Genomic DNA, 25,803 nt, shown 5'->3' with positions numbered 1-25,803 from the left:
CTCGGCAGAGTCCCAGAGGGCCAGGCCAGGTCTGGGTGTCCCTGGGTTCCCAGGTACCCAACCCCCAGGGCACAGACCAGCTGTGTGGAAATGCTCTGGCAAAAAGATTGGTCAGTGAAGGCGGCACACAACAGAGAGCGTGGGAGGCCTGGCCCAGCCCGGCCTTTGGTGGGTGGGCAGGAGGCCAGGCCCCTAGGCACCAGGAGCCCAGATGGCATGGTCCCCACAAGCCCAGAGGCGCCCTTACCTACTCGGAGCTCTTGCCCGAAGACAGTCTTCTCACCGAGGGCAGAGCAGTTCCAGCGTCCGAAGCGGAACTGGTACTGGCACTCGTTGATGCCCATCTGCGCCCCCTCCCCGATCACGATGATGGCATCGGGCCGGCTCTGGCAGATGGCGCGCTGCCGCGGGGCCAGACCAGGAATCTTGTTGCAGATGATGTTGGCTCCCAGGGCCACGACAGACGACAGCGCTCTGCGAAGAGAGACAAGACACCGAGAGGTGAGCTGGCTGGGCGGGTCCTCTGCCCTCGGCCTCTCGGGAAGCGAGTATCTTCCAGGCATCCACCACGTGCCAAGTTCGGCCCACCAGGGGTCACTTTCCACTGACCCACACATGTGACCCTAGCTTGAAAACGCACACACACCTGTGGCCTCTCGACCTTGAAATCGCAAGAACCACAGGATTGCAAGACATGAAACCACAAGTCCCACGAATCAAGTGTAATCTGGGGAATTGCAAGTCCCGTGAATGCAAGAACCATGGCTCTTCATGCCTCTGAATCAGAAACACAGACCGTTCGGGGATTCGACAGCCATCAACTCAGGACTGTGCGCATCTGACCCCAGCAGCAAAACCCCACTCCCATCACCGGAGACCTGGCTCCCTGGGGGGCATCTGGCCAGGCTGGCTGCCGAGTGGGTGGCCAGGCTGCGAGCCAAGCCCACTGGGTCCTGGCTCCAGCTAAAGCTTGTGACTGACCTCAGGAAGGCACTCTGCCTCCCTGCGCCTCAGTTTTATAGCTGTGAAATGGGGGTGTAAAACACCTCTCTCCATCATCACCACCGTGACACAGGCTCAGAGCAGAGAGGGGGGCTGCACACGTAGGGAACTGCTGTTATTGTTCACTCATTTCCGGATGGCAGGGGTACCCAGAGGAGGAAACAGGTCCTGACATGAATTGAGCACCTACTGTGCGCTGGGCTCAGCAGGCAGGGAGCTTTACGACAGCATTCGTCCTCAGAACAGTCCCCTGAAGGTGTCTTTTAATTAATCTCCTGGCACTTAGTACAAACACAGCCTTGTGCAATCACCCCCTCCACCAAGTTCCAAGATATTATCACCATCCCGAAAAGAAAACCCATGCCCCTTAGCACTCAGTCCTCAATCTCTCCTCCCCGGCCCCCCGACCACTGACCTGTTCTGTCTCCATGGACTTGCCTATGCTGGACTTCTCATATAGACAGAATCACACAACACGGGACCTTTCGTGTCTGGCTGCTTTCACTTAGTGTGATGTCTGCCAGGTTCATCCACGCTGCAGCACGTGTCAGTACTTCGTTCTTTTTTAAGGCTGCATACTATTCCACTGTCTGGAGAAACCACATTCTGCCCAACCATTTATCAGTGATGGACATTCGGGTTGTTTCTGGCTGCTGTGAACGGTGCTGCTAAGAACACGTGTGGACACGATTGTGTTTGAATCCCTGTTTTCAGTTCTTCGGGGCATGTATCTAGGAGTGGAATTGCTGGGTCACGTGGCAGTTTGTTTAGCTTTTTGAGGCACCGCCATCTGTTTTCCACAGAAGTGGTGCCAGTTGGTTGGAAGCACCTGGACGAGAAGGGACAGCAAGCTGGAAGGAGGCGAGGACTATGGGCACAGGCTGGGTTTCCAAACGGCACCTGGCTTCCCAACCACAGGCTGGCCTGCTCGGTGAGGGGCCAGGGCGGGAGCAGGGGAGACGACGAGGGGCTCCCCAAAGCTGATGCCCATGGCCCTGGCCCCTGCATGGGGAGTCGCCACCTTCTACTCATCGCCTGCCAGCCCCTTTCTTAAGAGAAACAAGCCAGTGTTTTTCCAGGGTGGCCGAGCACCCACAGCCAGCTGGGAAAGTCCCCATGTGGTGTGAGCCCACAGCATACGCTGTGACCAGGATGCCCGACCGACACTCAATCCCCACGGCCCGCCCGCCCTGCCCGCTAATCTGCCCAGGACCCCCCAGGTCTCCCACGGGCACAATGGGCAGGAACTTGGAGGCTGGCATGGAGGAAAAGCATCTGGGCGGGTGGGGCTGGGAGCGGGCTGGAATCTGGGGAATTCAGCCCAGAGTAATTGTAGATGCGCAGAAAACCGACCCGGGGAAATGAGATGGATGGGAACCCTGCCGGGCACCAGCCTCCAGGCCACAGGTCAGCGCCCGCTTTGGTCCTGGACCCTACACGCACGCGGTCCATTCCCGCGGGCTCGGGCTGCAGAGCCCCACTGCCCGGGGCAAGAACCCCGGCTGGGGGCAGCAACTTGGACAAACAGGGTCTGACTGGGGCGATGGCAGTGGGACCTGGAGCAGAGGTTGGGGGATGAAACATCATTGCAGCCCTGGTCCCCCACCTCCAGCCGGCTACCCCAGCCCCGGTGCCGGCACCCAGACATGACTACGTGACTCCCCTGCTCGAAGCCACAGCTCCCCAGGCTCCTTTGCCTAGAAGTGGAGGCCCCTTGGGATCTGGCCTCTGACGACCCCTGCCACCTTTGCTTGGGCTGGTCCCTCTGCCATTCTCCCTCCCTTTCTCTGTCTGACAAAAGCTGCTTCCCTTCCAGGGCCAAGTACAAGCCCCACGGGGATCAAACCCTCTGCCCTAGGCACCGAGGACCTGCGGTGAAGTGGGCACCAGTACTAACCTCACCTCCGGCCTCACGGTCATTGTCTCCATGCCCGGCTTCCCCACCAGACCTCGGACACCTCGAGGGCAGTGCCCGGTCTGAGCTGACTCTGGGGCCTTGGGGGCTGGCCCGTGCCGCCGTACGGGAGTGTCTGCGCAACCGATGAATTAATGAACAAATGAGTAAGTGTTCAAGGGTCATGCCTGAAAGAGTCCCTACAGCTCAAGCACAAGAAGACGACCCAATTCGACAATGGATAAAGGACTCGAATAGACATTTCTCCAAAGAAGACGTGCAAATAACCAAGGAGAAGGTGAAAAGAGGGGAGGCTGGGACCCTCACACACGGCTGGTGGCAACGTAAAGGGGCGCAGCCCGTGTGGAGAGGTTGGGAAGTTCTTCAGAAAGTTAAACGTCGAATGACCGCGGGACCCAGCAACTCCACTCCTTGGTATGTATCCGAAGGAACCGAGGATAGGCGTTCAAACAAAAGCGTGAACACACGTGTTTTGGCATCAGGGTTCACCATCACCAAAAGGAGGAAACAACACAAAAGTCCATCGACGGATGAATGAATAAACAGAATGTGGTCCATCCAGACAGTGGAATACTATTCAGCCCTGAAAAAGGAACGAAGTCCAGATCCCCGCGACTTGGAGAAACCCCCAAAACACGACGCCAAGTGAAAGAATCCAGATGCAAAAAACCACATACTGTATGAAATGCCCCGTGAAGGCAGAGACAGGAAGTAGACCGGTGGGTGCTGGGGCGAAGGGGCTGGGGAGCAGTTGAGGAGGGAGATGGGGGAGGGGGAGTGCCTGCTTAATGGGCGTGGAATCTCCATCTGGGGCGAGGAAGTTCTGGAACTAGATCAGGGTGGCGGTTACACAACACTGTGAATGTGCTAAATGACACTGACTTTAAACCAGTTGTGGCAAATTTTATGTTATGTGTATTTTCACCACGATTTTAAAAAATTCTGTCTACGCACAGGACTTCTACACCCTGGCCGTAGGGGTTTGGGGGAAGGAGAGGCGCCCTGCCCAGTTGACACCCCGCTTGTACTCGCTGTATACTTCCCGGGAGTGGGGGGCTGATGAGGTAGGGGAACAAGAGCCCCCAGAATGCCAGTGTGTGGGGTACAGGTGAAATACGGGCATGAGGAACAAGTCGCACTGTTCCTCATCTGGGGAGCATAAATGATCAGATACGTACGGTTCATAGTTCAGAAATAATTTCAAAATCGTCTTCCTTAGGATGCGGGGACCTTCCCCCTGAGGATATTAAATTCTCCCCACTCTGAACACCAGCCTTGGACAACCGGCCTCCGCGGGGCCTTGGTCCTCCCTGGAAAGGCAGCGCTGCTATCCCCATGTTAGACATGTGCAGACTGGAGCTCAGAGAGGCTGGGGAACCCGCCCAAGGCCACACGGCCAGGCTCGGAGCCCCGTCTCTCGCTTCCAGAAGTCAGGGGAGGCAGCGCTGAGGCTCAGAGTGTGGCACACAGTAGGTGCACAACAAATACTCTTCATTCTCAGAACCCAGCTTACATCCTTCCCCTGCTTACAATCCTCCAGGTCACCCTTGAACTCGTCCAGGTTTACGGACACTTCTACTGCTGGCGATTGAGGTCTGAATGGTGGTGTCTCCCGCCTTGTCCTCCCCTCCCCCACAGCCTGCACACGCCCGGCCCCGCCGCGCCCCAGGACTTGCCCACGTTCTTCCTTCCGCCTGGAGGGGAGGGGGCTGCTGATATGGGCGACCAGCTCGGCCCTCATTAGAAACCCATCCGAGTGGGGAAAGGGATAAAAATATCGAACTAAATAACTGGTGCTCTGGAGGACGGGAGGTGGGTGGGCGCAGGCAGCATCCTGGGATAATTGGCAGTTTCGGGGGCAGGGCTTGCTATGGCGCTCTCATCAAGCCGCCCCGCGGCGGTGGGGGGGCCCGGCTCTCACCCCAGAGTGGGAAGAGCCTCTGGGCAGCTTCCTGGCCCGCAGCTGCCCGCCCAGGTGCCCGGGGAGAGGCTGGCAGGGAGGTTCTGAGGGGCGGGGTGCTCGTGTTTCAGCCACGGAGTTTTTCCACGGGAAATTCGGCTTGGGGCTCACCCCTCCCCCTCCCTGCGCTGTTCAGGGGCCTCAGGACACAGGCAAGATGCCAGGAAGAGCAGGCAAAGCTGAAAATCTGGGGACTCCCCTCACCCCCGGCTGGGGCCAGTCCCCAACGGGGACTCGGAGAAGGGGTTTCGGGCCCTGCAGACAAGAAGCTCCCGCCTTGTCCCCGGGGACTGTGGACAGGGCCTCTGGTCTCAGACCAGCAGAGGGCCTGGCACCGGGTTCGCACCGGGCATCGAGGGAGGAGGGGGCTGCCACTGGACAACAGGAAGATGGAAAGGTCTTCTGCCAGAGCCGTCCCAAGGGGACAAGGGTGTTCCAGTCACCTGAGGGGCTAGGTGACCACTGCCAGGTGACGGACGGGTGCGGAAGCGGGTGCCGCCTCTGCTGTGGCCTTAGCCAGGTACCAGCCTACCCAGCTGGCAGCCCTGTGGAGCAGGGGTGAGGAACATGAGCTTGGCTGGAACCCTGGCTCTGCCTCTCAGCTGAGAGACCTCAGGCAAGCTTCACCTTTCTGTGCCTCAGTTTCCCCATCTGTGACATGGGAGCAATAACGGGCCCGATACGTCAGACTGCCGTCGGGAGGGCATGATGTGAAGGACAGAGCACTTTCAGCTGGCCTGTGGTGACAGGTCATTGGTGGCGGCCTTTATTAGCCTCTGTGATCTGAGACTGGGGCCCATTACTGACCCTCATTCGTTGAGCCCCCAAGACCCAGCTCCCTGAGGGGATCAGGGACCAGCGGTGTCCATCAGGGGGACCAGTGCTTACGCTGGCAGTTCCCCGCCCCCATGGCTTCACTCCTGGATCCGCTCTGCCCTCGGCCCAGCCTTTCACTTCCATGCCTAGACGCCCAAGGGAGACGAAGACATGCGTGCATGTCCCCAGCACAGAGTGGGAACAACCGCCCAGGTGTCCGTCCCAGGACAGTGACAAATTACGGACGTTCACACAGTGGGAGCCACAGCAGCGGGGAAGAAAGAGTCAGCTGGCGACACACGTCCACGAGCAAAACCGCCCTTCAAGGCAGAAGTCACGAGAGTCACCCGCGGGTGGGAGGCACTCACGGGAGCGGGCCCGGGGAGCCCGCTGGGTTCCAGAATGTTCTTTATCCTCTGCTGGGCCGTGGTTATACTAGTGTCCACGTGTATAAAAATGCGTCGGACTGTCCTCTTGAGGTTCCTGTACTTACTTTATGTAAGTTTTACCTCAACGAAGAAGTCAAAGTTTATGACACACAAATTTACAGGGCTGGCAGAGTAAGACAAGGATGATAATGCCGAGCTTTCTTACAAAAAAATAAAATAAAGTATGCTTAAGAGATAAAATGTGAGCATGAAGTCTTTGCCGTGTGCCTCGCCTGCGTGCGCCTGGGCCTGTGGGGGTCTACGGTGGGCTGGGCCGGACGCCCCTTCCAGGCAGAGCTGGAGTGCAGCCTAAACCCGGGCTCAGACACCCCAGGATCAAAAGGCATCCCCAGCCTGGTCCTTTGCGGGCTGCCCATCCGCCAGCCTGTCCGCGCCAGGCCCTCGGCCTCTGTGAACCCAAATACAGGAGACGGGCTGTTAGCAACTGCCGAGGCAGTGAGAAGGGGGACAGGAGGCCCTGGGGGCTGCAGGGGTCGGGGGGGCCTTCACGGGTGGGGCTGTGACAGGAAGTGCCCTCCTGTCTCAGCCTGTGCCCCGTTGGGCACTCAGGACCAGCGTGCACAGCTGCCCAGCTGCTGACCGCCCCTCCGTCCCGAGAAGCTGGGCCCACCAGTGAGGCCAGGCCCTCCCAGGGCTGCCTGAGGCTCGGAGGGGACAGAGCACTGGCTAAGGCCTACATTAGGCCCAGCCTGGGTGGGTCCTCGGCGCAGCCTCCTTGCTCCGACACCCTTGGGGGAGCAACATCAGAGTGGGCTTCCAGTCGGAGACCCGGAGGGTCGGAGGGGCCGGACTTGGGAGCCAGTGTCTCACCACGGCCGGGACGAGACCCACCCTGTCACCCCCCGTCTACGTGTGAACACCCCTCTTCCTCTCGGGACGTACCTGCCCCCCGAAGCCTGCCCCAGCAGCCAGGAGTTTAACCTAAATCCCCAGGCTCTTCAGAGTTCTCAGGGGTCAAGGCAGAGTGAGCACCAACGTTCTGAGCTAAGAGGTCCCCTCAGCGGGGAGGCAATTCTGCTTCCTGTTGTCATTATTATTATTCTTTCAGAACAGGGACCACAGGTCCAGAGAGGTCCAGCCACCTGCCAAGCAGTTCAGGAAGGGACGGAGGGACTCACACCTCTAGCCCCCAGACCGGTCAGTGCCTCAGACAGTTGGGGAAGTGGTCACTTGTCCACCTGAAGAGCCATCTTCCCCCATGAGTCCCTAGGGGCAGAAGGCTACATTTCAGGCTGAGCTGCACTTGGGGGGGGTCCCCCCGGGGGGTCTTGAAGGAGGCTCCAACTGGCAGCAGGCTGGAAGGGGTCCCTCAAGCCAGGAGTAGAGTCACGGCCCCTCACCGGACAGGCCGCCCCCAGCCCCCGCTGCTGGCCCCAGGGGCCCAGTCTCGTGCCGTGCTGTGTCTGGCACAGGGTCACCGTAGAACAACTGAACGAACGATGGATGGAGAGTATGGAGCCAGCTCGGACGCATCTAGCGGGGGGCCCTTCCAGGAACAGAGACCCCAGCTTGTGCAGAGGGCGGGACAACGCAGCTGGGGCACCCCCGGTGGGGCTGGGGGCTGGGCAGGCAGGCAGGCTGCTCTCCCCGTTCTCACTTAGACTGTGACAGGCCGATCGATACAAAACCACTTTTATTCCCATGTTACGTATGGTTGAGAAAACGTCAGCTCTCCCTCTGAAGGCCCCGCAGTTTAAGCTGCAGGAGGTGGGAAGGATGACAGGACGACGGGGACAAAGCCACCCCGCAGTGTCCTCAGCAGGGCACTGATCGCCAGCACTGCCAGTGAGGGGACAGAGACAAGTGGTGTCATTGCCAGCACAGGACCACGTGACAGAACAGCCCCTCAGGCCCAGGGGCTTGAGCATTGGATCTATGGCCACAGACGTGGGGGGCCATGTGTCGCAAGGAGGCCCCGGGAGCCAGGCACCGTCACCTCCGCAACTCGTTTCTCCTACAAATTCCCCAACAGATGACCCCACAAACCACAGCCCAGGAGAGAGATGCCCCAGGGGGGAAGAGCGGCCCCACCATCGCAGGGACCCCCAGCGCCTGGCCCCAGCTCCCCTCCGAGCCCTCGCTCTGGACTGGACTCCAGTTCTAAGGCAGCCACCCCCACACTCGGGTTTCTGGATGGTGGCGGCCCCTGCCACGTAGCACCCTCATGAGGGCAGCCCACCCAGTCCTCTCTGCCCTCTGAGGCCACTCTGCCCGGCCCCAGCCTGCTCCTGCCCCGTACCAGCAGGACAGTGGCCTCAGGCCTGAGCCGGCCTCCCAGCCCTGAGCTGTCAGGCTGTGGGCGTCAGTCACGAGATCGGTCACAGACACAGCCTTGTCTCCCACATCACTCTGGGTTCTGTCCCACGCTTTTGCCGCAGGGTCCACCTCCCCAGGACGTGCCCCCCTCCCAGTCCCACTGCTGTCCCCACCTGCTGTCCCCACTGCAGGGAACCCTCCTCTGGGAGGCCCCGGGGAGCCAGGCTCTGTGCTGGACAGCCTCAGGCTTCTCTTAATGCCACCTGGGCAGGGTCAGTCCGCCCTTCCTGCGGTGGGCTCCCCAGGGCGGGGATCACCGATGTTCCCAGCACCCGGCAGGGCCCTGAGCTGGCCTTGGCCGTGAGCCCCCACCGCAGCCCCAGCTCCCTGAGAGGTGGGGACAAGCTGGCCGAGCTGGGCCAGATCCCTAGCCTCCCTCCAAGTCCCCAGCCCTGGCCTCAGCCCCGGCTGCCCAGCAGCCCAGAGCCCCTTCAGCCCACGCTCCCGGCCTGGGGCGCTTTGTAATTCTTCCTTCTCGGGCATCCTCCAGCAAAATATTTGAAGAATGTTCTAATTATCTGCGATCAGCCAGGGAGGCGAGCCTGGGTCCACTTGTCCAGGAAGTAACTCGGCAAATACCTGAGAAGGCAGCACCTGGCCCTCACGCCCACCCAAGGCCACGTCCCGCCAGCCTTTCTGGCAGGTGAGCAGCGTTTGGCCCAGAACGTTCCAGCCACACATGCTGGCTCTGCAGTCCAGCAGGATCTCATGAGGCAGGGTGATGATGGCCTCAGTGTTCCCGCCTGTCGAGTGAGGATAAGAATGTCATCCAGGTATCGGGGTCACTCTGCAGACCCCCCAGGTCACCATCACAGTGCCAGAGCTTGGCACAAGGTGGGTCCCTGAAGCCCTCCTCTGTGGGACGGAACTCGAAGGGAACACAATGGGTCGGAGCTGGATGCAGCTGGCACAAGAGCCTGGTGGCTCCCAGGCCACCTGTCCTTCCTCTGCTCTTTCTTGAATCTGCTCATTGCTTTCCCCCGCTGCAGTTCTAGACCCAGCTCAGTGGAGAGCATGGAGCTTGGGGACATCCCCAGACCTCAGAAAGGCCACCCCAAGTGGCCTCAGTTTTCTCATCTGAAAATAGGGGACAATCAGCCCTCTTTTGGCAAATGGCTTCTCCCTCTACTGTCCTGGGCCCAGTGGGACAATGGCGGGGAGGGGAGCGCATGTGGAGGGCAGGCCTGACCGCAGCCCACCTTGGCCATCTGACCTGTCCCCTCACCTGCCCAGACACGGGAGGGACAGGCCAGATAGACCAGCTCGATGCAGCCATCTAGGTACCTGAAGCTCTAGCCTAACAAGGGTTCTCTGGGGTTAGATTTCTGCTCGGTCGCTGACTCTCACTGGCCCCTCTGAGCCTCAGTTTGCTCATCTGTCCGGTCAGGGAGCAGCCCCAGCTTGCAGGTGGGTCTCCCGCGGGCCGGCTCTCCACACCATGGCTGCTGCCTGCTGCAGCCTTTCCAGGCCACTGCTCTGCTCAGCTGGCTGCCCGCAGTGTTCCCAGGGAAGAGAGCGGAGCGTCCGCCTGCTCCCTCGCGCCCCCGGCGGGCAGCCGCCAGCCCGCCCGCCCCGCATAGCTGGCATTCCTGGCCTGGCATCCTGGGACCCCACCCTGGAGAGAAACCAGGCAGCCTGGGAGGAACAGGCAGTGAGCAGGGGGTCTTGGGCAGGGCTGAGGCCCCCGGAGGCGGGCAAACACAGCCAGGGGTCCTCCTCACCCATGAGCGGGGGGCACAGCGAGCTTGCAGCTAAGGGGGCACAGGGAACGCATGGCTAAGGGGACCCTCCAGCCCCCACATCGCTAAATCTGTGAAATCAGAACCTCACCAGTCACTGTGACCCCAAGCATTGACCTCTCACCTCAGAAACTTCTAGACTTCTGCTGGGCCTTCAGGGCCCATCATGACATGCCTGTGTTCAGGCCACGCTGGACCGGTAGTTCTCCCTCCAGAGGCACCTGGCCCCCTCAGCAGCCAGGCAAGATTCCAGGCCCAGGTTGGTGCCTCCTCCTCCAAGAAGCCTGCCCGAGCCTCTGCTCTGCCCTGCCAGCACCGCTGCATCGATGCCAGGCCCCTGAGGAGGCCATGGCCACACTTCCTAAGCCTTGTCGTGCTTCGGACCTTCCCGAGGCCTCATCTCTGACCTTTCTCCTGACTTCCCTGGTACCGTCGAGGACACAGCACCCAGGGGCACCACAGTTCCTGAGGCTGCACAGCAAACTGAGTCCCGCGCAGGAATGAGACCCTCAGCCCTGGCCTTGGCCTTGGCCCCGATGCCACAGATCTGTCGGATGCGGGGGCGCCTTGCAGGCCTGGGTGGCCAGGATGCCAACCTGAAACTTCAGGACAGACGGATGGACGGACAGGCAGGCGGAACAGGTGGGAGGAAGCTGGCAGGCCCCGCTGGCCTGTGGCCAGGCTGGGAGTCTGGGCACCTCGTGGGTCAGCCAGGGCCTCAGCCTCCCCGGCTACTCTGGACATGCGCTGAGCGGCAGGTTTAGGGGCCAAGCCCTTACAGGCAATGGACAATGAGCAGTCACCTCTGTGCCAACTGCAGGGCAGGGCCGAGCTCCTGGCCCAGGGACTCAGGCCAGCATCCTGGAGGGTCCCCTTTCCAGGAACAGATAAGGGTGGAGCCTGCCTGAGCCTCGTAGCATCGCAGAGCAGGGTACGCCAAGGCTCATCTCCAGCCAGCCTCCCCGCTCCGCCCCCAGTTCTGTGGTCCTGCCCAAAGCTAGAAACCCCCTCTGGGCCCAAACCCATGGGGCAGAACTCCCTCACCGCCCGCCTCGCTTTTTAAGTAGCCCACTGACCTGGGCTGCTGCTTCTGAGAATCCTTGGGCCACCAGGACCTGCCCAGCCAACCGCCTCGGCTCAGACGCTTGAGGTGCGGGGCACCCTACCCCCTCGCCATCCCGGCTGCGATGGCCTGAACGATGTGGGGAGTTTGCTGGGTCCGGCACCCTCAGAACACCGGCCTGGCTCGGGGCCCCAGGACCTGGCCGGAGGCGGCCCGAGCACAGCCCCTGACTTCCACGCCAGCCCCCACTTACAGGAGACGAGCAGTATCTCGCCCAAGGCCACGCAACCACCTGGCAGGGGTTCGGTATCAGAGCCAGGAGCAGGGCCAGGCCCTGGGTCTCTCTCCCACCTCCCGGCTCTGCGGGCCAGGCCGTCTGTCTCCTCAGCATCCTCCCACTGCCCGCGAGCTCCTCCGGCCTCCCCCGCTCCGCCCGCCTCCGCCCCCTGCAGGAATCTCCACCCTGGAAGGAAGCTGGACGGGGAGCCGGGGTCGCTCGGGCTCACACTCACACTCACACTTGGCTGCAAACCCTGGCTCTCCACACCTCTCTGGGAGGGGCTGGGGGACGAGCAGGCGGTGGCTGGCCCCCTGGGGGCAGCAAGAGCCCCCTGCAATGACCACGCCTGGGGTGGAAGCTAGACAATGAGGAGGATTTCCCTAGCGGACGGTGTCATCACACCTCACACCCTGCCTGGATCCAGGAGGCCCTGGAAAGGAAACAAGGGGCTGCGGATGTGTCCACTCCCCACACTCCGGGCAGCCTGGAGGACAGCCCTGCCCAGCCCAGTCACGTGGCCGGCCAGGTGGGGTCTGAGAAGGACAAGTGGGGTCTCTCAGGCAGCTCACGGCCCTCGGCCCAGCACTGGCCCTATGGCCCCAAGACACTGATGACTGCAGCCCCCACCCAGCGTTTCCAGGGCCATTGTCCCTGGGTCCCCATGCCCTAGGTGATGAGCCCAGAGGCCCCGTGTGCTCTGAGCTCCTGGGGACAGTCAGTTGGAGGCTGCTGACTCCCTGCCCAGTGCTCCCACGACACCAGGGTGCCCGGCCAGCCCTGAACTCCCAGCCCTGCCACTCCAGTCCAAGGAACATGACTTGGGCACCCTTCTGGGGCTAGCTGCTTAGCACCCCAGCCTATTCCATGGGGCTGAGGCTCAGGGAGGTCACCTTGTGGACCTGGGCATGCCGGACGCCATGCTCCACCCCCAGGACAGTGCCACCAAGGCAGAGGGATGACCCTGCCAGGCAGAGACAGTTACGTGGTCCATGGGTGTGGCCAAGCGACCATGTCAGCCCTCTGCAGGGCCCGAGGTGGACGGATGGGCCCACAGGACGGGCCCGAGGAAGCTGAGGACAGCAGGGTGATGGGTCTAGCTCCTTCCACGGAGGGGGCGTGTCAGCAGCACCTGGAAATTTCCAGCACTCCCCTCAACAGCGAAGCCACCTGGGGAAGACCTGGGTCGGGGAGTCATCCAGGCCCCCAGCCCACCCCTGTGGCCACCTACGCCCGCCGGGGGCCAGCACACCTGGGGCCTGGAGGCCTCTGCTACCACTGGGCAGGGGGCCCTGACCAAGCTGGTGGGCCCCAGACACATGAGCCGCATTCTGACCCTCCAGCACATGTGAACTGGGCACCAGCTAGGTGCCAGGTGCTGTGCTGGGTGCTCGGGGGTATGGCAGCGGTCGACCTCATGACCACAGGCCTGGCCTTGCGCAGCCTTCCTGCTGACGAAGCTCTTCTCCCGCGCTCTGCCCCCAGCCAGCCCTGCAGATCCTGCCCGTGGGAAACCACCGCTCCCTGCAGCCCACTCCATCTGAGGCCAGCGACAGGAGCAGCCCCCTCCCGTCTCCTGCTGTCCGTCCCATGCCCAGGGCTTAAAACCTTCCCTCCCGCGGCTCCCAGGCCCGGCCACAGCCCTGCCACCCCTCCGACCTTACCTCTCCACACTCCCCACTCTGACAAGCTGCTACCCACCCCCGGCCCCCGGCCCATGCTCACAGACATCCCTCTGCCCAAAACACCATTCTTTAATCCAGCACATTCTTTAGGACCAAGTCAGAGGTTACCTTCCACGAGGGGTCTTCCCAGGTCCATCCTCAGTGCAGACGGGTTAGGGGCTGGGGCGTGGGCAGCATAGGGCTTTGTATAAATGACGGGAAAGGAAGGAAGGGTGCCGGCCGGTGACACCTGCGCACACGGCCCATCGCGTTCACCTGGCGCAGGGGCTGCCACGGACGTCGCCGCGTGAGAAGCAGTCTCAGAGAGGTGGGGAGGGCCGGCGGGAAGCGGAGGAGGGGAACATCCCGAAAACCTCTACGCCCATCACCCAGATGGAGAAACCGAGGTCCAGAAAAGGGGCTGCCACAAGTCCACAGCACGTGACCCCAAACACATGCTGACCCGGTAGAGATCACAAGCTGGGGCTACCTCCTCGTGCCTCCCGGTCAACACAATGCTCATCAGCTGGAAGATATGCTTTCTAGACCAGGTGAGGTTACAGGCGGTGAGTCAGAGGGCCATGGAGTTGCCTAGAGGTAGAAACCCACATCAGCAGGACACCAAGAGACAGCATGGACCTGAGAGCCACACAGATGCAGATTCGCATCTGGGTTCAGGCTGCATGAGAGTGACTTAGAGCATCACTGACCTGCATGCACCCTACTCCACGTGGGTGGTCCTTGCTTAGCCCACCTGTCCTGGCAGCCAGAGAGGAAACAGTCAAATCAGACCCCAGCTGTTGTGCATGGTCAGTCCCGCGAGAGAAGGCCTTTCCAGGAGGACCTGAGTCCTCCAGAAATGGAATGCAAAGCCCTATGGCCCCCAGTTGAGAGCCTGGGGGGCAGATAGTGTGTTTTGGAAAAATTCTCATTCAAAAAGGTTTTTAAATTTGTTTTACCACTTGGGAGAGCGAGGGCCTAAGTCTCAGTTTTGAACCCCTGGCACCATGGCAGCACCCACGCCTGCTACGGGCAGGGTGAGCCCAGACAACACCCACCCTTGTCCCTAGGCTCCTTCCCTGCAGGGGGCCTGGCCATTTGCAGCTCTAGCACGGCACCTCTGGCCTGGGAGGCCCGTGGAGAATGGTGGGGAGCAGGGACAGCCATAGAGTGGGGCACCATCCAGAAATGCGATGGAGGCCCACAGGTGTCATGGGGATGGGATGCCAACTCCGGCTCTTCCAGACCGTGGCTGATGCTGGGGACCTGCTTGCTGGGCAGGGTGGCGTCCTCCCTGGTCCCGCTCTGGGCAGCTGCGTGGCAGTGACTACTTGGGGTCTGCAGAATTATAGTGTCTTCCACTCGCACACTCAGACAGAGGCCTTTGTGGCATCCCCAGGGCTTCAGAGGCCACCTGCTCCAGCCTGAGGCTGGGATCACCTCCTCGAGGCCTCGGCACCCTCATCCACGCAGTGGGCCGACCACACACACGGCCGCTGGAGCAGAGCACCCCGAGTGCTGGCTCCCTTCCAGGCAAGGCCCTTCCCCAGCATCCCTGGCCCTTACTGTTGCATCTGCTTGCATGCCTCTAAGGCTGGAGAGCTCACTGCCTCCCTGCCAAGAGCGGACCTGGCCTGAGCCTCGGGCTCCCCACTCTGAGGGTGAAGACGCCCTGCGTGAGGAGCAGGACTGGGAGGGGGTCTAGGCAATGGAGCAGCTCGGTGATGAAGACAGGGAGGATGGGGAGAGGGAGGAGGGAGCGCACCTGTGCCCACCCCCACCCTGCTGGCCAGCCCAAGGGGAGGCCCCAGCCCTCACCAGGGAAGGAGGACAAACGCTGGTTTTGTCCTTGGCCAGCGGGCGGCCTGCGCCACACAATGACCCTTTCATCAGGCTGAGGGAGCCCAGGCCTGGGGTTTCATCTGACAAGGGAGGGCGCCCAGCCTCCTGTCTCCTCTCTAGAGGAGTGGGGAGGGGGGTGAGTCCTATCTAAGCTGGACCAAGAGCCACGAAAAATGGAGGCCTCAGGGGAGCCAGCTAAAGCCCCTCCACTGCTCCAGTGGGAGACAGGCCCCGGGGGGCTCGGGGACTGGCCGCAGGCAGCACAGGCCGTTCCGGGTCCCCCCAATCGTGAACTGACCTAGAGCATCTGCGTCCCACAGTCAAGACCTCTATCCCACCCCAGCCCTTGCCCTGCCACCTCCCTCGGGATCTGCCCGGAGCATCGGTCCAGACCCCAGCTGGGGTTCTGGGCTCTCCACAGGCTGTGTGAGGCTCTGGGGGACAGGGCTGGAGTGGAGCAGGCAGAGGCAGGGAATGTGACTTGCTAGGCCTGTGTCCACTATGTTCCCAGGGGACCCAATGCAGAAACAAAGAATGTGATATCGGGGCCTCAAAAACTATCTCCCTTCCTGGGGATCTCCTCGCCCCAAGCGCCTCCACCAGCTGCCTGGACCTCCTCTCTCGGTCGGGCCACCACAGGGAGCACTTCCCCTCAGAGGTGGCAGTGGAGCTGGTTCCAGAGGACTGTTCACCTCAGGACCAGGCCTCTCTGCTGAACCCTGGGGTTCGGTCTGCCCTATTCAGCAAGATGCAGTGAGGCTCCCTCCAAAGGAACCTGGGTGAATGGGTCTGACAATGAGGGTTGCTCCTTCTGAGATGCTCTCTCGGGCCGTTTAGTCTGGGCGACTCCTACTCATCCCTCAAAACCCCATCTGGGGGTCGCCTCCTCTGCGAAGCCCTCTGAGACACCCTGAAGAGTTCATCACTTTCCCCTGAACAAACACAGCCATTGGGAGTCCCTCTGTGTCACCGGTAGCCAGCCTCCCTGCTCCTAATAGCTGAGAACGACCCCCTCTCCTGAGCACTTACTGTGTATCACGAACCCAACCGAGACGTCTCTAAATCTGCCTGTCGAATTCTCACACCTGCTCTAGATTTGAGTTCCCATAACTTCTCTGTACAGAGGACACAGCTGAGGTTACAGGATGCACCCAAGCAATGAGAGGAGTGGGGATGGGACCCCTGGATCTGGGTCATCGCTGGGCCCCTTGGCCTCACGAGGACTCAAGGGAAAACTGGCTAGAAAACAGGCCATTCTGCGGGCCTCAATACACAGCTGCGGAGCCCACTGTGGCCCCGGAGGAAGCCTTTGAGGACCCCCCTTCCCATCCCGAGCCCCCTTCCCCACACACAGAGGGTCAAAAGGAGTCCTTTCCAGAATGCACCAGTTCCCCCTCTAACTAGTGGTTGACAAGGCTCACCGACAAGGTTCGTGATACACAGTAAGTTGTGACTTTTACAACTTGAGCTGGGGGTCCTTTGGATGCTGAGGTTTGTCAGCTTCCCTGGCAACTGCTCCCCACCCCACCCCCCACTTCCTGCCATGCACCCACCCCTCTCCAGAGCTGCACACGCTTTCTGAGGGCACGTGGGCCTGTTCTGAGTCTGCAGAGCAAGGCTCTCCACCCTGAGTGCCAGAGAGGCCCATGGACCTGCCTGAGGCCACACAGCAGAGCTGTTTCCACGCCCTGATAGAAACAGCCCTCCAGGCTGGGAACTGCTCCTCCCAAGGGTGACCTGTCCGCGCCTGAGCCAGTGACCCCATTCTGCCCCCACATGGGCAGTGATGCCATAGGAGTAAGCCTGATTCAGCGCCCCCCCACCCAGGGTCATGCCCACAGGGCTTCTGGAGCTGCGGTGGACACTACCAATAAAGCCACAGCAGCGGAGCCGGGAAGAGGCCCAGCCTTGGCTGGGCAGTGGTGAGTGCCCCCCACCCCCCACAGCCAGGTGGTCGGTGAGTAACCGCCCTGTCACCCATGACTCACTCAGCTCCCCAGAGCGGGCGGTCACCATGAGAGGCTCGCACCGGAAGACCTGGGGGGACCATTGCAGCCAACCCCCACATCTGAGAGAGGGAGGCCAAGACCGGAAGGGACCTGCCCAGGACAGGAGGCCAGCCTGGTCCTGGCACAAGGCCTCGGCCAGGCCCCCATACCAGCTGACCTGGCACCACCAGGCCCCTCCCCTCTTGTGGCCTGCGCCCCCCCCCCACCTGCCCTCCCTGGGGCCCTCGCTGACACCCACCGGCCCTGGGAGCCTCTGCTCTGACAACAGAGAAGCAGAGCTGCCGCGTACCAGCCCAGCTGGCCGGGCTCAGCATCAGGCGAGCTCAGAGCCCTTCCAGGCCAGCACACACGTCGGACCCGATCAGTGGCAGGGGCCCAGGCATGCATCTGGGATTCGCTGCGCACGGACCACAGCCCAGGACAGGGAGCTGGGAGAGCAGCCCAGAAGAAAGGGAAAGGATCAACTGTCCGCCAGTGTCTGGGATCCCGGCAATGGGATGCCTTCTGGAAAGTTCTCTGGAGCAGAAAAAGCCTCCACCCAGGGCCCCTCCTGCCCCGGGCATCCTCAGATCCTGCAGGGCCGGCCTCCTTATGCATTCCTGGGGTGCTGAGGTGGGCTGACCATTGACTCCCAGCGGGTCTCAAAGCGCTTTTGCACTGGCTGCCTCGCCTGCCTTTGGGCATCAGCTCAGTGGACAGAGAGGGTCTCCTCGCCGTGCACGCACCGTGCACGCACCGTGCACGCTTTCATTCACATCACCGGGCCCTGCTCCTACCCATGGCATCTCATGCATCTGGCCTGTGCCCACCCAAACAGGGCAGGGAAGCCCCAGAGACGCCTGGGGCCTCCCTCCCTTGCTCCTGGGAACGTCTGAGTTCTCTCTGCTCAGGAAAGGCTGGCATCAGCACTTTCTTCCCCCTGGGGCTGCAGGTCAGGCTGTGCTGGCTGGGGGCAGGGGTTGCTGGTGGGGGGGTGGGGGACAGAGTCTGACTGATGCTTCAACCACCCACTCCGGACCCCAGCATTGGCCCACGAACCTTTGGGAAAGCTATTGCCTTAGGAGAATTCTGCCAACAAAGCTGGCAGTACACAGGAAGGAAGCCTGTGTGGGCACAGATGGTAATCACGACAGGCTCAGATTTGGGGGACCAACCTCACCAAAACTGGGGTCTACAGAGGTATACTGGCCACCGCCTGCCCCAGAGCCCCTCAGTTGCTGCCTTGGCTCCTCGCTCTCACCAGCTCCTGAGCCCTTTGCCCACCTTCTCTCAGATTCTCACTCCAACATCCCCTCCCTCCCCCCGCCCAGGACCCCAGGTTTCCCACCCCTGGACACCTCCCCAGTAACGCCAAACCTCAGCCGGCTGGCTCCGAAAATGATTTATTAAGCAGAGTAGCTGCGGATTCTCCAGCAAGGCAGAAGATTGCGATTCTGGGGAGGGGGAGGCTCCCCATCTCCGCCTCCAACCTCTGAGAACTGGAGGCTGGGATTCCAAGGCCCCCTGGGCTGACCCATTTCCCAGGAGGGACGCCAGAAGCAGGACTCTCTTTCCTAGTCTGAGTCCCCAATGATCAGGCGGTCCCCACCCGCCCCGAGCCCTGCCCGGGGCAGCCTGCCTCACCGCCTCCCCAACCCCCCGCCCCAGGCGATGCCTCCGCAGCCGGGGCTGCCCGCCGGGCCTGGAGCGCTCTCTGCGCTGGGACCTTGTAATTATGTCCCACAGCCCGGGAAACCGCGGGCCTCGCAGCATCTGGCTGTGGTTGCGAACTTTTGTTTCAAGATGTGACTGATATTTATAGAGAAGGGAAAACTGGTGGGATAGTAATTTCTAGGGAGGCTGAGGGAGAAAGTGGCTGCGTCTCTATTAAAAAGGGGTAGGGGCATGGCAGTTGTCTAGGATTTACAGCCGCGCGCACTTGGGGAGGGGGGACAGGGTGGCGCAGGGAGGCAAGGAAGGCAGCGGCACACCCCTCCCCAGCCGCGTTGAGCGACCCGGACGTGGCCACACGATGTAAAGAGGGGGAGGGGGAGGGGGGAGGAGAGAAGGGGAGGGAGAGCTGGCTCTGAGGTTTAATCAGTAGCATCCAGCTTAAATTCCCCCAAACGGCGGTTCCATAAATCAAACTTCTTTTTAAATCGGAGGCCAGAGCATATGCGTCCCATTAGGAATCCGGCGAAGCCACCGCTGCGCTGACGCGCCCCCTCGGCTCGCTGGGCCGGGCCGGGCCCAGCCCGTAGCTGCACGGAGCCCCGCAGGCGCAGCCGGGCGGACGCACACGCGCGCCCACGCTCCGCGCGCTGCCTTGGCCCCGAGGCCCGGACGCGCCTCCGCCGGCGCCCCCTCGCCCCCCAGGTGAGGATTCGGCCAGGGCAAGGGCCAGGCGGCCCAGCGCGGCAGGAAGGCACGAGAAGCCGCAGCGACCTCGCCGGACAGCTTGGGCGCTGTCCGGTGGGGCGCAGCGTGCACGTGTGTACCGATGTGTATTCGGGGGAGCTGATATGTGCGTGCGGCTCTCTCAAATGTGGCACAGCCATGCGGGCCGCGTGGATTTATATAAATGAGGGGGATCCCGCTGATCCAGGACTCGGCTGGGACGCGCAAGGAATCTCGGCGCCGCCCGCGCGCCCTCCGGCCATCGCGCTCGGTGCGCGCAGCCTGGTCTTTGTGGGGCAGTCGGGCCTCCCGCGAGCTACCTTTTCTCTGACCCCTCAAAGCCGGAACTTCTCACTGCGGAGGCTTCCTCCAGGTCCTCCACCTTAGCGGCTTAGGCCGGCGAGGCGACCCAAAGTCCCCCGGCTCCCGCGCGCGCCGGACACCCGGCGCCCCGCCCAGAGACCTCACTGCCGCGTTCCCTGCCCGCCCGGCTCCAGCGGAAGGCTGGGGAGGGACCCTACCGCCCACCACCCCACGTGCTGTTCGCAGAACTCACAGGTAGCTGCCGCTGGACAAGATGAGAAAGATCTGCGGGCAATAGACGGAGAGGAGCGCGCCGCGCGGCGACAGCAGGAGCATGGTGGGCCGGCACTCCTGGCAGGGCTGGCCAGGCCCCGCGCGCGGGCAGGGCGCCTGAGCCAGCTGAGGCCCGGGTTTCCGCGGCCCTCCCCGAGGTAGGGCGGCGGCACGGGACGCTAGGGACCCGGGCGTGCGGGTCCCGGCGCAGTATTCGCCAGTGCCCCGCCGCCGGGGCCGCGCATCGCGCTGGGGCTGGAGTGCGGGGCCGGGGGCTGGTAGGTGGCAGCGAGTGAGCCTCGGCAGCCGTCTGGCCCTCCGTCCGTCGATCCGTCGGAACCGGCTCTGTCACTCGCTCTGGCTCACGTCTGCAAGTCTCCCGAGGCGCGCAGCTGCCATTGGCCGGGCCGCCCTTACATCCGCCTCCTCCGCGGGCGGGTTTTTTAAAGGGGAGGCTGACCCGAGCGCGCGGCGGGAGCCGCCCCCAGGCCTTGCCCAAACTGCCTTGGCTCGGACCCCTTCCCGCAACTCCAGTAAGCCACACAGCTCTGGCCTGCTCTGGAGGTTGCACCTTGGGGGAACACCGCGGGATAACCATGCGGGGGCGTGCGCTCCTCTGGGGGGCTGTGCTCCGCAATGTGATCTCGTGTGCATGCATGTGCCTGCATGTGCCTGTGTGTGCCTGCGGGAGCGTGGGCGCGTCTGTGAGGGCGCAGGTGTGTGCGCACAGATGCACTGTGTGTGCTGCGCCTCTGCCTGCGTGCGCCCCTGGGTTTGGCGAAGCTGGCTGTGGGTCGCATGCGCTCACTGCCATCGCCAACCCGGCCGAACCTGGCAAGGCTCACCTGTGCACATGCTCACCGGTATCTCTGCAGGGTCCTGCCTCTGAGTCCCTGGAGAGGCTGACAGTGGGAATGCACCCCCAACAGGTGCACAGAGCTGCCAACTCTGGCTTCCCCACCTGGCTTCTTTTGCTCTCCTTCGGGGGGTTGGTTGGTTGGGATAGGTGTGGGGAGGAGCAGATCCACAAGGACACACTTTTCTGAACAATCCTCTTCCAGTGATTTTTTTAAAGGCCAGAAACACAGGTTTTGAGTTCCGCTTCCCATTGTCTGCCAAGCCTGGCTACACACGAATGTCCCTCTCGATGCAACGTAGACCCCTTACGCTGGGGCAAAGGCACAAAGCAGGGAAGATGACAAGAGAACAGAGCTCTTGCAATACGGCCAGTGGTCCCAGGGGGAGTGGATTTCCTAGCTTCTGACCTGGCCTGGAGCATCCACGAGGACGGGCTGTCTCTGCCCCTTCGTTCCTCAGGATCCAGGGCTCTCAGGCCCCTCTGCCTCTCCTGGCTCCAAAGGCAGGAGGCAGGCATGGAGCAGGGTTGGTTCCGGCACTTCATGACCCTGGTTCCAGGGGGCAGAATGTGCCCAGACTCCTGACGGCTCCCCACATCCTGGGCTGGCCTCCTCCAAGGCTGGAGCTCGGAGGCTGATCAGTCCTCAAGTGAGGAACTGTGACTCTCCAAAGTCATTTGTTTTAAAATTGCTCAAAATCCAAGACACATCTGGTCTTGGGCCCCCAATCCCCGTAGGGATTGTGAGGACGGAGTTCTCACCCCCCAGGGGCTGCACATCTGCACGGGCTGAGGGGCACATGTGTGGGGGGCTGCCCGTGCACAGTATGGGCTGGTGGGCTGTGATCGTGAAATATCTCCCAACACACACAGCCTCTGACATTTGGTTGGGGCTTTGGTGGCCCTGAAATCCCAAATCCTCCAGAATATACTATCTGGAGGCGTCCCCGGAGTGCCTGTAGCAGCTGCGATATCGTGGTTATTAACAAGAAGAAAGGCTTGACTGGTGCACACAGTGTTTACTGGGACACCGCCCCAACCCCGGGGCCAAAGACCCCGGGACTAACCTTCGCAGTGAAGGAGGCGCTACCATTCCCCTGTTTTCCCCAAGGAGAAAAGTGGGCTGGGAGGTTAAAGAGCTCACCCAAGGCCGCTAGGTGAGCGAGGGGAGAGGACTGACCACCTGAACCTCAGCCTCAACCTCACCGGGCTCCGAGGTCATTTAACCCCTTAAGTCACATCTGGGCCCAGCTGCCCCCTCCTCCCTGCCTTGTACAGCCAAGATGGATTGCAAAGAAAGGAGGACCCTTCGCTCCCACATGGGCGGGCAGGGACTGTGCTGGTGTCAGGGGCTGAGCACCCTCGCCTTAGCAGATCCCACGGTGGCTCTCTGGGTGTCCTGGGTGTGGTTCCACGGGGGTGTTGTGGAGATCTCATTTTCTCCTCTCTCCCCAGGACCGAGAGAGCGTGTGCTTAAGGGGGCACACCAGGGGGAGGAGCCCCCCTCCCAGGGCCCCTTGGTGGGGGCAGACGGCAGTGCCAGGAACACCACCCAGCTCTCTCAGGAATTCCCAGGTGCCTGGGCACACAGGCTGGGTCCCACTGCCTGGGCTCTCCCTACTCAGACACTGGCCACCACCATCCTGCTCAGGATGGCCAGAGCAGCGGTCTCGCTTAAAGCGGGGAGTGCGGGTAGGGACCCTCGTGGTGGGAGGAAGTTACCGTCCCCAGTCATTCAGACCTCCAAGCCCTGGAACCAGCCCTGGAAGTCTGGGCTGGGCAACAACTTCAGCTCCTTGTGCAGGGTGGGGAGTCGGGGGTGCCTCGTAGAGCTCTTCCTGCAAGAAGCTGGGGGGGGGGGCGCGTCACTTTCAGATGACCCCTGTTAAGGAGCTAGTGCTAGAAGGAGTGGTCAGTGGTGGAGACCAGAGCCAACTCCAGTCTCGACTCTGCCGTTTACTCCTGGTGTCCCTTGCTGGGTATCCTAATCCTTAAAACAGGAGAAATGAGGACATTTAATTCCAGAGTGGTCAGGGGGAAGCGCAGCCTCAGTACTGGGAACTAGGTAGCAGAGAAAGCCTCGTTAGGGGGTGCCCATTACTTTGGGGAACACAGGAGGAGTAAGCTCAGGAGCTGTGGGAGAGTCCAGAAAACAGGGCCTCCCTCCCCACCGGCCAACCCCGCTGCCAGCAGACTCAGTGCACGCACCCTCACCTCCCATAAACAAACACCCAGGGACACAGCCTACACACAGACCTATAATAAACAGAGCCACCAGCGGACACGCCAGGCTGCCAGGCCTGCAGAACTGAGGCTGAGACAGGGGGCTTCCGGCCCCGCCGCTGCAGCCGCTGGCCTCAGTTTCTCCATCTGTAAACGGCGGTGGGGACGATGGATGAAATGATTCTCAAACGAACCTTCTCCCTCTCCGCCTGGGAAGCCGCGTCTCCACTGGCGGCACCCGGCCGGGCCCTCCCGCCCGGCTGTTCGCCGGCTTTGCCCGCGGCCGGGAGCCGCCTGCCTCCAGCCGCTAGCGGCACACAGTAGGCGCGCAGGGCGCGGCCGGACGGGGGGCCGTGGGCGCCCCCGACGAGGTGCACCGCACCCCCTCATGGTCACACCGCCCCCTCCACCCCCACTTCGAGCGAGGCCGAGACAGATTCTGTCTAAAGGAGATCGCAGCTCAACAGGTAAGGACTCGGCTGGGTTCAGGAATGTGGAAATACGACTCGGAGCAGCTACGGCTGCGAGCGCGGCCCGCCGGGCGCCCGCCCGGGCCGCGCCAGGGGGAGTGCGGCGAGAGGGGGCCGGGCCTGGGAACTCGGGAGGTTGGGGGCGCGGGGCCCGTACCGAGCCCGAGGCGGCCGGGTCGGCCGCGCGGCCCATCCCGAGCCAGCCGGACGAGTTGTCAAGGTAATTTCAACACGTCCGGGTGATGGATAGAGACGAAGGGCCGTGGCGGGTGCCCAGGCGTGCGCGCTCGCGCCCGGGGCGCGCGCCCCCCGCCCGCCCGGGCCTCCCGAGCCTCCCCAGCCGCCCGACGCCCCCCGTCCCCCGCTCCGGCGCGCCCTCCAGGCAGCGAGCTCTCGGCCCGGGCTCAGCGCCCAGCGCAGCCCGGGGGAGGGAAGGCGCGTCCCACCCCCGGGGCCTGGAGCCCAAACAGGTGAAAGTACGCGCCGGGCACGCTCACCGCTACCCGCGAGCCTGCCCGCGGCAGCCTGCGCGCCCCGTTGTCCCTCCTCTAGCCCTGGGCTGGGCGCCCCTCGGGAGAACCCGCCGCTGGGGGCTCGGCTGCGTCTTTGCCCGGCTTGGGCGAGCGTTCAACACACAGGCCAGCCCCGGATCCTCGAGCCGCCCATGGCCCCGTCCGGTGCCCACGTTCCTGCGCGGAACCCCTGCAGGCGGCTCCTCCCCGCGGCCCTGACCCCCCAGCGGCGGCCCCCGGCCACGGGGATACTCACCCGAGCTTCACGTAGAGGACGCCAAAGCAGAGAAACACGTAAAAAATCCACTTGCGAAAGTTTCTGTGCATGATCCAGGGAGGGGGGCTGCGCCATAGACAGCGGCGGCCGGAGGGGACGCGCGGGCCGGGCGGGGAACGGGCAGGGGCGGGGGTCCTCGGCAGACGGCTCTCAGCCGGCGCTGCGGCTTGGGCGGCAGGCGACGCGCAGGCACTCGGCGCGCGCTGCCACCATGGTGAGCCCCGGGCGCCGCCGCCGCCGCCGCTGCCGCGTGCGCCTGGGGGAGTGACCTGGGCTGGGGGCCGCAACTTCGGAGCCCGGCTGAGCGACCGCGGGGCCCCACGAGCGCCGGCGGGGGCCGGGGCCCGAGCGCAGCGGCCGGGCGGGCGCAGCCTCCACTGGGCGCAGCCGCCTGGGGCCGTGCGCGCCTCGCGGAGCGCTGCAGCAGCCAATGTGTCCGCACTTGTCGGCCTCCCCAGGTGACTCGCGGCCCCGGCAAGCGAGCTGCGAGCGAGCGAGCGCGCCCCAGGTAGGAGGATCCGCCTCCCGCCCGCCCTCCTCGCTCGCCGCGCGCTCTCTCTCCCTCGCTCCCCAGCTCTCCCCTCCCTTTTCTCCTCCCTCCCCGGTGACACACAGACGCATCCACCCCCCAGACCCCCCTCCCCAGGCCAGCTCCCTTCCGTTCGTCTCACCGGGACCGGGCGGGGGGATGGGGATTGGGTGCGGAGAGGGGGGCGCGGGGGGAGGGTGCGGCTCCGAAGAGACACCTGCGGAGGGGCTGGCCGCTCCTCTGAGCCCGTGGGGGTGGGAGGTGGCGGGGGCGGGGAATGGACAGTGCAGGTCCTGGTGGCCACTCGGCCTCCAGTTTCCAGTGGGAGAGGGAGAGACCACCCAGTCATATAGCCGTTGTGGCGCTTTCCCTGCTCCTCCCCATCCCCCCCCCCGCCCCGGCAGTTATCCACAGGGGGTCCTCCTGGGCCACGCCCTTAGTCCATACAGCAATGCCATCTCCGTAGACCTCGATCAGAGCCCCCCCTCCAGCACCCAGGGTCGCCCTGCCCCGTCGGCACTGCTAATTCAGAGTGGGGACAGGGAAAGGCTAGACAGGCCCGGTCAGTAGCAGAGGGGTTGCTCAGATGACCTCCTGCAAAAGCAGTTGGGTTAAGCACCGTGATGGAGACGGAGAGGAGGTTGTTGGCGCTTCCCAGGCTTTGGGGGAGGCTCCAGGCCCCCAGGGGTTCCCTGCCTTCCCTCCCCCACAGTCGACCGCGGTCTCCCGTGCAGGACAAGGCTCAGTGTTCATGTTCAGCACCCAGAGCGCGAGGTCAGAACAGCCGCAGTGCCTCGCACACCCGGAGCGGTCTGGCTTGGCTCAGCCCCGGGCGAGTGGGCGCCGGGGCCCCGCAGACTCCGCTGCGCCCATGCCCTGTCTGTTCCGAGGGGGCGGGACGGCGACCGCTCGCCTAAGCGCTGTCCTGGTTA

General features: G+C 62.9%; 1 protein-coding gene across 2 annotated transcripts in view; it reads right to left on the bottom strand.

Moving 5' to 3' along the window:
- The window catches only part of WNT7B (Wnt family member 7B), a 48,714-nt gene extending 23,896 nt beyond the window's left edge, over positions 1–24,818 (bottom strand). Inside the window, exons 1-2 of one of the 2 annotated variants that reach the window (XM_039863189.1) lie at positions 24,322–24,818; positions 248–474 (exon numbers count right to left, since the gene is read on the bottom strand). In XM_039863189.1, coding sequence (XP_039719123.1) covers positions 248–474; positions 24,322–24,392 — 298 coding nt within the window. In that variant the 5' untranslated portion in view covers positions 24,393–24,818. Of the gene's footprint in view, positions 1–247; positions 475–19,984; positions 21,489–24,321 lie in introns of those variants that run through there. The other variant, XM_039863188.1, reaches the window with a different exon arrangement.
- Between the last annotated feature and the right edge of the window lie 985 nt (positions 24,819–25,803).

The sequence above is a fragment of the Pteropus medius genome, unplaced genomic scaffold (genome assembly GCF_902729225.1).
Source record: "Pteropus medius unplaced genomic scaffold, Ma_sr-lr_union100, whole genome shotgun sequence".
Classification (NCBI taxonomy): domain Eukaryota; kingdom Metazoa; phylum Chordata; class Mammalia; order Chiroptera; family Pteropodidae; genus Pteropus; species Pteropus medius.
Note: the sequence above shows the minus strand (reverse complement) of the source record. Positions and strands in the feature narration are given on the sequence as shown.